We start from the raw sequence: 13,171 nt of genomic DNA on the forward strand, positions 1-13,171 counted from the left end.
GCCTTTTTTCATACTAACACATGCGTTGTTGGCACGCGCACATGTCTACTCTGGCTTGTGTTGGGGTCGGAAGGGCGGCCTGCACACGTGTGGCTGTGTGTGCATGTGGGGGCACTAGCGGTCCGGGCGTTGAACGTCGCAGAAAAAAAATGCGTCGCACCCAGTCTTTTTTTCCCCCCTCAGCAACTCGTCATTATTACAATGATAAGCTAGTCTTGACGTAGATCTACGTAATGAATCGTGCGCTGGTCTATGGAATCAAAAGGTGCCGTATGCTAAGCTCTACACAGCAACACAACTTTTTGGTAAACAATCGAGATGACACAGGCGTGTGCATTTGAACGAATCTGTCTTTTTTTTTACACAGCTCATAATATGCACGCATAGCAGGCACTACTTGTGAATTCTCTTTAAACATTATTTGCTCAGTGCCTGTAATTATCTACACAAAACCTCATGTTTGCTATAACGAACACTCGGATTCAACGAGATTTAAGGTCAGGTCAGGCGACCTCGTAGAGAGTTCCCCTGTATTATCAAACATTGATACTGAAGAAAAAAGAAAATCAACGATAACAAAAGTCCCAAGTCCCTTAATTTTCAGAGCTCTGTGTTTATGGCATGCTTGTTTCATACCCATTGTCCAAGCCACAAGCACAGAAATAAAGCTTATCTATAGGTGAATAGGTAAGAAGGGAAAGCGAATGAAAGGTGAGGGAGCGATAGAAAAAGGGAGGGCAAAAGGAACCTCTCTGTTGACTACTGTTGATCCTAATCTATTCCATATATTTATGTACCACCTTCAGTGCACACATGAATAACATCTGGCTCATTCATTACTGAATATTATTTTGTAAGAGACAAAAGATGTGACAGTAAGTATTAGATTCTATTGCTTGTTGCACATTGGACTGTGGCTGGAAAAACCATTGGGCATGAAGCAAATCAGTAAGTGCCATTCACAATGTACTTTCTTTTTTTTCAAGGTGGTTACATTTTATGCAGAAAATGAAGGTTAGATTTTGAGCTTTTCCAAGTAAAACAGTGGGGTTATATAGTCAGATTTGTACCGAACTTAATATAGCAATCCCACCTTCACATTGTTCCTTTCAACCAGCTCTTATTATATAGTATTAAAATTTATTAATGATTGATATTGATAATGCATCCCTCAGTTAACTAGCTACTACATCTTCACATTACTAGTTTGAAATAGTTTTTCAAAATATTTGCACTCAATTTTGGGCAATATAAAATTTACACTGGACATAATATATCACAAGCTGTGTTTGCAAACCAACAAAGAGAAACCAGGATAATCAGAATATATACACATTATGAACAATATAATAAACCATAATAAAACAACCCAAGATCATGCTGCACTATAGCAATCAACAACGATGTGCCCATTAGTATCATATACTTGTTGAATGGTTGTGTCTTTGTACAATGTTATCATGTACCAACAGTAAACTTTTGTACAAGACATTGAAGGAAAATTCTCTTTAAAAAAAAGAGCTAATAACGTCTTTTCTTTCTTTCTTAAACAATAATCTTTTAGAGAAGAGACAGTAGACATCAAGAGGTTGCTATATCTGTCTGGGCTTCTTCTGCCAGGGACACAAGTTCTGAGTAACCATCAATGCTCACTGGTTGTAGACCCAGCTGCTTCATCTGGCAATAACAGAACAAAGATATTATGTGAATAGGCAAATGAACAAGCATTGTGACACTTTATTGTGAAACATAAAGAGAAAACAGTTGGGTTTTTTTTTAAAGTGACAATTGAAATACAAATCAAGTTCTGATACTAATGAAATGTAATCTTTTGTTAAGAGAAATGAATCTAACTCTAAGCAAAAGGAAGGAAAATTACAGTTTGTGGTAACAAGTTGAATTTTGCACAAAAAGTAAAATACAGGGGAAAAAAGGCCCTTCATATTCAGCCACTTTTAAAGTACAACTTTCACTTTCAACTGGCTACAAGACCATGCACAAATATGTGTCCATGAAGGCAAAATGCAAATATTCAGATCAAATAAAAAATTACGGAAAAACTTTCAGAATTCTAAAAAAAATAGCTTTCCAAGTAATAATTTGGAAACAAATATTTCCATTTTGCTTGAAAGAAGAGTTGTTCACAGTCATGTCACGAATGAATCGAACTGAAATTGTTCTATAATAACATTTAACTCATTCGCTACGTATTATTTTCGGCTCGTGGACGAATTTTTTTTCGGGAGGGCGAATGAGATGATGACTAATGGGCAGTTAAAAGGTCTTTAGGGCTACAAATTCAGATAAATATCAACGTATTATATATCAATATTTTCAGTATGGTTTGTAGTAGGTAGCGTAAACACGGCCTTGCGGGCACTCGCGGCCTTCCGACCGCGTGGTATCGGTGAAATCGGGATAATTCCGATCGCTGTTTCTTTGCTCTTTCGCTATAAAACACCAAATGCCGTACACCTTGTAAAAGTTCAGCTTTTCCTCGTTACAATGGTGTAAGTTGTTTATATGTCCGATTATTAGGAGCTGGAGAATCGCTGACGAAAGCGTAGCCCCTCGCGGTCGGAATGCATGGTTGGCCGGTTCAAAAATTGACATGCGTGCATTCAAATGCTTCGTGGAACGAGCGATGATTAAATACCGTCTTTTCATTGGCGGAGAACTGTAGAGCTTTAAACGGGCTTTTCCGTGGTATATATTTGGCCTTTGGCGTTTAAATAGAAAGCTTTTAAAAATGCTGTCAAAATGTTTTAAGGTCACTTTTTACACAAAATATGTAAAATAACGGCTTATAAAAGCTATCAATAAAAAGATCAGTATATTTTCTATTAGAATAAAGTAATCAGCTTGGAATTATTCTTTATCAATCCTTACGTGAGACTCGAAAAGCATGACCCCGCACGCGGGGTATACTACAGTATAAGCCGACTCGCTCGCCAACGCTCGGTGTTTTTGTTGAAATAACGACAGATCATCGTGTTTGAAGTGATAAAAATACTGATTTGTAATGATCTCAGTCTTGAAAAAAATTAGGCTCCATATATTTGTTATAGTGATTGTACTCTGTTAATGTGGAGATGTTTAGAGCACTCGGTACTCTTTTATTGTCTGTCAAACTTGGGGTTGCAGCCAGAGACTGACTTTAACAAATTTGATCAAATTTTAAACAACTACCATTTTCTTAAAAATTGACTGACAGGTTAAAGAATGGTACCAAAATGCTCAGTGGATATAGGCCTTTCAAATGGAACAGATAAATTTGGCATACAGCTACTTTGAAAATTTAGTTTCTGGTACCTATTTGTAGAATACATCTGTAATGTTTATTTATGTATTTTTCAACTTTGGTTCCTGTAAGAGACGATTATGCAACACAATTTTGATTGGATATGGATAAAATTTGAAAATAAAAAATTAATAATCTTTGGTGAACCTCAAAAAATGTGTTTGCACCTAGTCAAATGATACATCAAAATAACAATAAATGAATATAGAACTGGAAAACACTGAAAAGTTTGCAGTTATTCATCTACATTCTATAATATTTGTACATTTTGAACATAACATCCGATATTGAAAAAACAAAAAACATTTTATAATCTTGAAAAACGATCACAAACAGAAAAAACCCCTCTCGTATCTCATATGGAATTATTCAGAATTGCATTTGAAATAAACCTATACCTGTCTTGAGTGGCACTTTTTGTGTAATTTCATCAAAAAGTAGTGATTTTGTAGAGAAAAATATATTATGACAATTTAGATCTAGCACTCAAAAATATTGATTTCTCAATAACAGTGCATTGGCAATATGAGTCCAATCGTATCAATATTATAAAAAAGAGTCTTACATTTCTTTAGCGGGCAAAATAATGATAGATTTTGTAGTGTAAAATTACTAAGACTGGTGTCCGGGCTATAATTTTGGCATCGCGATAAAACAAAGTCGAATAAACTACGAAATTGCGTTTCAAAACTGAATCTAAATTTCCGATTTTCAGTGGAAATGCTTGACCCGGAAGTCAACATTATATTATGACCTTTATTTTAACATGGGTATGTGGATTGGAATAGAATCTAAACTAAAATTGAAGATCGGTTCTCGAGCCGCTGGGGGCGGTTTAGCGTACTGACGGCACTTTAGCCGCGCCACCCCCCCTATGGCTCAGCGTAGCGAATGAGTTAAAGATTAAAATTTTCAATACATCAAAAACAGTTTACTGCACGATGCTTCTCACCAGTGTCAATTTCAAACACTGCAAAAACGAAAAGTACCTTTGAAGAGCATTATTTAATTAATATATCACAGTATTTCTTCAACCAAGAGGTTATATATTAAATAAATTATACGAGTAAGCATATTACTTGTTGCCTGATTCTGATATTCAAAAACAAAGGCAACATCAGTCTGAATAAAAATTTTGAGGTGTGCACATTATAGGCTACTATAAGAAGATTTTTTTTTTTCACAGAATATTTAATCTATTACTTGTCTTCCAGAAATATTTACCTGTTCGTGGAAACTGTTGATGTCTATAATGATCTGAGTTCGGATTTTGTCCGAATCGCTGACACCCCCTGATTTCTCCTTCTCCTTCTCTCCCCCACGGGCTTTCCTTAGACGACGAAGACTTTCCTCCATTTTCCTTGTGGACGTCAAGACCTCAGTTGTCACTTCAGAGAACCTGAACAGAAATTAAAAGTTTTTAAACTTGGTAACAATAGAAAAAAAGGAGGTGAAACAAGATAATGCAAAGAAAATGTGACAATTTTCCTAATTCATCCCCTTGTCCTTAATACTTTGCTATTAACTCTTTTCCTACCAGGCCAAAATCCACCACTGGCCCTGGGCTTTTCCATGACCTATTTTTACGCCCCTACCCCGCCAAAGGAAAATGTCAAAATATCCAACTAAATCACACAAACCATATCATATGGCCCATCAAAAAGAAGGTTAAAAAATAATCTATCAGATGGCGATACAATATTGAAGATTTATTTCAATTATATTACTTTGGGTTTTCTAAAAAAGTGATTATGCAATATCGAAGGTGTCATGAAATCAACAATTTTCCAGCTTTGAAAGGTCATATCTAAAAAAGTACAACAACAGCATCATTCAAACTTCCCGAGTAGGTTGCCTCAAGTAATGCAAAGAAATGCTGAAAGTTATGTATCTGTACCTAAGATAGAAGTGAAAATATGAAACACATACTGAAGTCAGGGGAGCGCTTTTTTCCTCATATTTACGTTTCGAAGGGGACAAAAAAAAGCCCTAAAATGACTAAAAATCGTCTCTCATAATTTCTTCAGTATCTGCTAACAGGAAGTCTATTCCATTATTTTGAAAACATGGATTGGCCAAGAACTTCGTGTCTTTTCATTACTGGATTGGAATAGATAGCGAGTCACTCGAGCCGTATTTTGCGGCTCTCCGTCCAGGAGGCCAGGAATGTGGCTCGTGGTAGGGAAAGTGTTAAGGGAACAGATTTGTTTATGTAGGCCTACTTATTTTCTCAACAGAGAACTAAGTACTACTGACTCAGTCATGCTTCTTTTTCTGCATCTGCAAGTAACTGAAACATGAGTGTCCCTTGAAGACCTTTTCAAGCAATATCGATCCAGGTCGTTGTTGTTGTTATCAATCCAGACCTTTCCAAGTACAAGTAAATGAGAGTATATTCTATTTTTCGAGCATGATGCAGTTATAATACAGACTTGCCATTCTATGAAACCTCAAAATCAGGATCTCAGGGGGGGAAAAATCGGGATTTGGTGAAAAAACCGGGATCAACAGCAAATCACCAAGCTGACTTAAACATTATCCAGGAATGTCCATAAAGTACAAGGCCCATATGCCCTCTGTGTGTCTTTGTTTGTTTGCGTGCGTGTGTGTGTGTGTGTGCGTGTGCGCGCGTGTGCATGCGTGCATCACGTTAAGCACTCCTGGTCCAAGTGTCTAACAGCACCCCCCCCCCCACCCCACACACACACACACCAATAAGTCCCAAAACACATGAACTTAAGTTGACCCCGTCAACGGACCGCCCCCAAACGCAGAACTCACACGGCCGCAACACGTCAAAGTCATGTCACGTGATGCGAATGCGCGATTAAATCAATTTTACAGATGGGTCCGACTCACTGCGCATTCACACAAAACACTCGGATGAGTGACAGTCATTCTACTTCTAGGATAACAACAGCAGCCGACCGACTAAATGTACCAACAAATCGCTTATCCCTCAAAATGCGTTTTGACTAAAGCAACGACAACGGCCGTATGTTGGTCTTGTCAGCGCAGTTACATGTAGTTGTATAAGGGTCAGAACGACTGTCGCTTGTCTGAGTGTTTGATGTGAAGCGCAGTTACCAGACCTCACACATTACTTGTTTTGAAAGTAACAGCGGAACTACGAATATTATTGATTATTTGCTTGTCCCAAACTGTAACAGTTATCAGGCTATCATCGGAGGCAAAGATCAAACACAACTTGGGGCGGGTCAACTACTAAATCGGGCATCGATAGTTCGGGAAATAGTGCTCCAAGTTCCTACTGACAAAAAGTTTAACGGGTGCTTCCCGCGATATAGAGGAAAGCAGAGTAAGTTTTTAGAAAAATCTGGCACAACAGCAGACTGAGACAACAAATCGGGATACACGCGATCGAAATCCGGAAAATCGGGATGCCCCGACTAAATCGGGATGAGTGGCAGGTCTGAAATATATATATAGATCATATCAGATAGGTCAACGAGAGTAAATCGATTCACAATTTTTTTTTTAACACATTACGAAACTGAGCAAGGGCACCAGCAAGAGTCTAAGTTGGACATGTTCATTCCCCATCAGACCATGAAGCATTCCAGTGACCACTCTTACAAACCTTTGGTATCACTGCATGCATCACTTACCCTACACTAACAGCATTAAATACTACCCTTTTTTTCACCAAACTCTCATAACTACACCTTTAGACTCTTTCTAGAACCCATAAAATGAAGCCTTGTTTGTGTGAAACTATATTAATGAGGCAAGCACTGTTCAATGCCATGTATGCCAGAAATTACATTATTCTTTCTTTAAAGCTTCATCAAATATCTGTACATCGTGCTTTAAAAAAAAGAAAAAAACATTTAAAACTATGTATTGACACACGTTGTTTTTTTCAGGAAATTAATTTCAAACCTTAATCATATCACTCAGACAACACTAACACATGAATATTTATTTATATATTTTTTAACCTCCTGATTTTTAATATTCAGACATGACAAATTCTTCAGGACTTACTGCTTGGCCAAGCTGATGAACACATGAGTCAGAAACTCTAGTTTCTGTTGCTCTTTCAATGTTCCTGAATGCTCTTCACAGAAGTGTGTCAAAGGTTTCACTACCCCTGACAGGTATGTTGACGGCTTTGTGGGAACCTGCACAAAAGAACAAAACAGTTCAAAATTGACATGTTTTGGGGACTTTAAAACCATCATGCAAATCTCAAATAATCAAAAGCAAAAAAATTATAAAAGTATAAAAATAGACATACCTTTCTCAAAGACTCACGAAGAAATGACCAGTTAAGATCAAGAAAACAAAGAAACATGTTTAAAAGATCAAATGTTCTCTTGTTTGTTTTCACAATGACAGATTCTGACAACATGATAACAACTGGACAATGTCTGAGACAAGAAATTTCTTAGATTTTAAAACTTTTCACTTACTGTAACATAGAACACATTTTTCCTCTTTACATTAATTAATCATCAGCTTGCATGATAGGAAACCTAAATGCTCATCAGGGTTAATAATTTATATATATATATATAATATATATTCAAAGACAGTAAAATTTCACATTTTCATTGCCAATAGTCTTTAAAAAACTGTTTAACAAGGAGTATTTAGAGCAAATCTATGTAAAATTTAAAATGAAGTTTACATGAAAAAAAAAGCAAGAGTTTAGAAATAGCAAAATCATTCATTTAAAAAAAAGAAGTGAAATAAAGCTAGACAGGAAACCGCACAGCTGAAATAACCGAAATAAAAAACTCTTTTGATTTACATCAACTTAGATTGTCATTCAAAATTTTGACTACAGTGCAGGGAACCAAAATCATATTTAAAATTGATTTTATGCATAAATTCATTTACTAGGAACACAAATGTAGAAATAGAACGGTCAGGTTATCTCAGCAATGTCTTTTATTTAGACTACATCATTTCGATACAACTGAACACAAGTATTGAAACTGGAAAAAAAAAATTCTACGTGTATTTTTGGAATTTTTGGCAAAATGAGAGTGGGACTCACTTCCTTGTTCGTGCGCCGGTACAGACGAGGAATGTCATTGACTTGGGTGAGAAATGCACCACATCTCTTCACGATGTCCTCCGTGACCATGGACCAAAATTTGGGCCTGCAGGCCCCGGCCTCAGTGACTGCTTCCAGCAGAGCCGCTGCAGGAAACAAAATGCACAAAGTTATAAATGTCGGAAAGATGGGCACAGAATTGAGTATGTGGTGGTTGGTGGGTGCTCTGGTGTGGTTTGCTTCTTCTTTCTTTATCAAACATCTATCGTCCTTCTCTCCCCTCCTTCTTTCTTTGTTTGTCATCCTATAATAACACATCTTATATTCATCACTTATACAACGTATCTTTGTTGTTAGCGCCATCAAACGTTTACTAAAAAACTAAAGATTCGATTTCTTGCACAGACCACAAAATGTCACAAGCTGTCTTGTCTCCCTTTCATTCAAGGGCCCACATCAAAAGGGGCCTAATGACGGTTTCCATGAGGAGACAATTTCCTGTTTCTTTCCTTGAAATATAAATTTGCTGTTCCTTCCACAAGTGCTTCATTTCTTATTAATTCAAATGTTTTGATTCAAACAAGAATAGAACTGGTTCAGTTCTCAAAACCTTTCTGCTGAAATATTACTTTCATCTCCAAAAAGTGAGAATTAGAATTTATAACTATCTTGTAACAGGCTCTGCAGAGTCAATATTCCTAAATAAGGACTGTAAGCATATTTTTAGCTCTTATGTGAACATCTTGCGATAAACTAAGGTTTGCGACCTCATCTGTAGGAAGAAGCAATATTTGCCAGCAGTGGCATTGAAAAGCCAAACCAGGTATTGGTCACATGCTGGGGTGATAATGATTATTTTTTTTTTCAGGCAAAGGTCTTGACTCTCTAAAACATTATCTTGTAAAAAAAACTGACACCGTTTGGGAAAGTAACACAAACAATCTTTTTTTTAGCCATTCTACAGCAAAAGAATGTAGACAGCCTGAATCTGGAAAAAAAAAAAAGATAGAACCACAGCTAGAGTCATAAAATGCGACATCAATTTCCAAAGGTAGAAGATCTGTCTTCAAACTCATTATAAAGTTAAGCAACCCAGAATTGTGGAAAGCATTGTAAACAGAGAAATTTGAGGTAAATACACGAAATTTGTCCATAAAATATCATGAATCAACCACAACATATGCATGAAGCTAAGCTTACCTTTGATAGCATCAGTGCTCTCGACCCCTTGTGCCATGAGTTTGGGCAATATTTTCTCATCAAATAGAAGCGATACCTTTGAGAACAAAGGAAAAAAATAAGCAAACATTTCCCTGTTAAATCAAGATATAGAATACAATTTAGCATCCAGTGTTTCCTTGAGAGTGGACAATAAGTACTTTCAGAGACTGAACATGAACTAAACAATCCATACACTAGGCACATTTTTTTTTTTTAAAGCAGAAACCACATCTTAGCCCGTCGCGTTTCATAAGAATGAAGTCAAAGCACCTTTCGGAGACTAATGATGAAGGAAGGGATGGGCATAAGGGATGATGGGAGGGGGGAGGGGAGAGATATTTGAACATACATAATTTTTTTAGTTGGTCATTTTCATACAAAAGAAAAGGACAAATTGGGAGAGCAATGGCATGTATTATAATGCTTAAATGAAATAACTCTGACACTACATAACTTTGAGACTACAGCATCACAGAAATCATGACGGCCAAACTAGTACAAAAAATTTGATAAATACATTATCTCTGACTGCAACAGTCCAGTGTCCTATCTTTTCTCACACTGAGGTTAACATGATTTGTTCAAAGAAACTCCCCTGGGAACATTCATCTATAAAAATAAAGTCACCAAAATTGCTTGACCTTATTTCTTTCCCTAAACTAGCTAATCCATCGGCCACTGGACCCCCCCCCCCCCACACCCACTTCCGGTGTCATAAAAGTAGGGCTCTGTAGTCACTGCATGTGCTTTGAGACTTTAAAATCAACATGTCTCAGAGGAACAAAAGCTGGCTCATGGGAGCAGATCCTAAATGCAAGCTTTGGGGATGCAAATACTAACAACAAAAAATACTCTGATATAAGCATTGCTACAATGAGAAGACCGGCTGATCAGTAAAATGAAAGATTTAAAAAAGCCAGGCCAGCTCAGTTCCACAAAAAAACCTTTTCGTCAACAGAGCCATCAACAATTTCTTTCTCCTACTCACAAAAAAGACAACTTTCTGTTCACCCATTTGACTACAACTGGAAAACACCTCAACCCACAACATTCTTATTGGTCCTGGACTTAAAACAACATACAACTCCAGAATTTTCCACCTAAAAATCAAGGAAAGTTTACAAGAGAACACACAACTTACCTTTTTGTTCAGAGTATCTAGATCTGCCATGAGTGCCACAATCTGACCAGCTGTGATGGGAGCAATGAGAAGCAACTCCACAACAGTCTTGGGGGACCCTGTCCTCCCGCTGTGATCACCTGTGATGTCAGAGGTGGGGGTGCCCAGACGGTCTGGTGTAGATGATCGGTTTTTAGACTCAGTTGTTGAGTCTGACTTGCGTTGTACCTATCAAAATAAAGAACATGAAAAAATTGGGGGGGGGGGCGGAGAGAAAAAGTGTCATCCAATGTTAAAATAACAAACACATACTTTGTAGTTAATGTCATGGGCATAACAGTTCACAACAGGATGGACTGCGAAAAAAAATGTTGTCTTGTAAGCTGACACCATGTGCCTTATATGCAAGGTCAATCATTTTTCTCCTATCTCATGGTTGTGGCCCCGTGTAAACATGATCTTGACGCAACAGCAGTCGTCTTACGGAGATCAAATACCGGTACAGAAAGAAAAAAAGAAAAAGCAATCCCCAAATTAGATTGGTAAACCAGATTGCAACCCAATGAAAGCAATCTTCACAGAAGCATTTACAGTAGGTGTCCCTTAACCCACTCGCTACCACATCCAAAGTGTTTTGTGTAAAATCGATAAATGGGCAACTGCTATTCCCGAAGCTCCTCAGTTTTGAGTTTCCAACTTTTTTTCAACTATTACCAGATGCATTTCGGGGCTAGTTTTCACAGGTATGTTAACTGCTGTCCTTTTTGAGTCAATTGAGCATTGGTATTTTTATATCCCTTAATAACAATAAAATTTTGTTTTGTATTTCTGGATTACCCTAAACGCTTTTAATCACAATGGCGACTAAACCTCAGAACATTTTCAAACTGATGAACCCATAATACGTCAATGCACCAGGTCGGAACTAGATTTTACAAGTGCTGAAGAAGATGACAGCGATACAGACCCATGTTAAGTGGAGGATTCAGAGTTTAGTGGTAGATAGAGAAAGGCTGTAAAGATTAGTGGCAGAAATTTACCGATCAAGATCTAGGCCTAGTTGTTCAATTTAAAGAGGTTTTAAGATATCTTTAAAATTTCTTTCGCATTGGGCAGTATGTTTTAGAGCCTTTTTGCATGCTAAGTTTCATAGATCGGTGGTGGTTAATAAGGGCAAATTGATGTCTTATAAACAGGTGCCAAAACGCCAGGCATTCTTTGGACATTGAGACATAAACTGCCCAAGCCAGTAAAGAACTCCAACATACCTCTTCTTGATACACTTCATTCAGCCACACAGTATAACGAGACAACAGCTGGAAATTTAGTTTCAAGAACCTGCATGGAAAGATGAGAAACAAAGAAAAACATATGGTGTAAACTTTTTACTTGAAAGCGGAAATATTGTGGAATAAAGTATCAGCAATCTTTAACTCACTGACTACGGTTCCCGTCACAGGTACGGGGCGGGCCGTCGGGGTGGACTTTGCAATTTTATTCTGTATCTTGAGCTCCCGTCACATGTACGGGAATGGACTCCAGTGCTAGTTTTGCCACTTGTTTCGTTTCGTGTCGAGTTTGGCGGAAGTTTCGTGGTAACTTTTAACTAATTGAAGGTGAAGGACAGTCACCTCATTTGGGGTTGACCTAATCGGAACTCTCGCTATGTTTTTTCTATACAGCTGATAGTAATCCGACAGTCGCGCCGAAGTAACGGTCGCATGAACAAGAAGATACTTCTGTTCGTTTAGCTAGTTCTAGTGACTCAGGATATGATGTGCCTGATAGTTAGGACCCAGGATATGAACCTGAACACGGCCCAAGTCGTAGCTTTAGGGCTAGATCTAGCACAAGTAGGCCTACTGGTGTTGTTGTTCGCTCGAAGAAACCACAACTTCGTTCCCTACATCTGTCTCATGTAATTCAGTGTATGGGGTCTGAATAAACCCACAGACCAGCTTTTACATTTTCAGCAAATACTCACACATGGATACAAATCAAAACAGAACACTTTGAACTTTTATTTTTGTTGTTGTTGTGAATTTCATTGTGTCACATCTCTGGAAATTTTTCTAAAAATCAAATTCATGCCAATTTTTAAACAAAAATAAAAATTAAAGTATTAAAGACCTAGACAACTTAAATTTTTTGCAAAAGATTAAGTTTGAAAGTAACATTACTGTGTCAAAAAATAATTACAAAAGGGTAATTATAAGATTGTGGTGGCATTTTGAAATACCCCCAAAAATGCCAGTACTCAGTGCTAGTGACTGGTGAAAGGGGCCAGTGGTCAGTGAGTTAAAGCACAGAAGGAAGAACACCCATGCATGCAAGTGTGTGGGCATGTGTGTGGGCATGTTTGTGGGCACATGAGTGTGTTTGTGTGTGTGTTTTTGTATGTGTATGTGTGTGATTGAGTGTGTGTGTGTGTGTGTGTGTGTGTGTGTGTGTGTGTGTGTGTGTGTGTGTGTGTGTGTGTGTGTGTGTGTGTGTGTGAACAGAG

General features: G+C 37.6%; 1 protein-coding gene across 1 annotated transcript in view; it reads right to left on the reverse strand.

Moving 5' to 3' along the window:
• Positions 1 to 407: 407 nt before the first annotated feature.
• The window catches only part of LOC101859962 (conserved oligomeric Golgi complex subunit 2), a 23,747-nt gene continuing 10,983 nt past the window's right edge, over positions 408 to 13,171 (reverse strand). The window contains exons 13-19 of the mRNA XM_013086953.2: positions 11,937 to 12,006; positions 10,690 to 10,896; positions 9,528 to 9,603; positions 8,328 to 8,473; positions 7,310 to 7,446; positions 4,526 to 4,700; positions 408 to 1,677 (exon numbers count right to left, since the gene is read on the reverse strand). Coding sequence (XP_012942407.1) covers positions 1,582 to 1,677; positions 4,526 to 4,700; positions 7,310 to 7,446; positions 8,328 to 8,473; positions 9,528 to 9,603; positions 10,690 to 10,896; positions 11,937 to 12,006 — 907 coding nt within the window. The 3' untranslated portion in view covers positions 408 to 1,581. The remainder of the gene's footprint in view (positions 1,678 to 4,525; positions 4,701 to 7,309; positions 7,447 to 8,327; positions 8,474 to 9,527; positions 9,604 to 10,689; positions 10,897 to 11,936; positions 12,007 to 13,171) is intronic.

Source organism: Aplysia californica, unplaced genomic scaffold (assembly GCF_000002075.1).
Source record: "Aplysia californica isolate F4 #8 unplaced genomic scaffold, AplCal3.0 scaffold00525, whole genome shotgun sequence".
NCBI classification, from domain to species: domain Eukaryota; kingdom Metazoa; phylum Mollusca; class Gastropoda; order Aplysiida; family Aplysiidae; genus Aplysia; species Aplysia californica.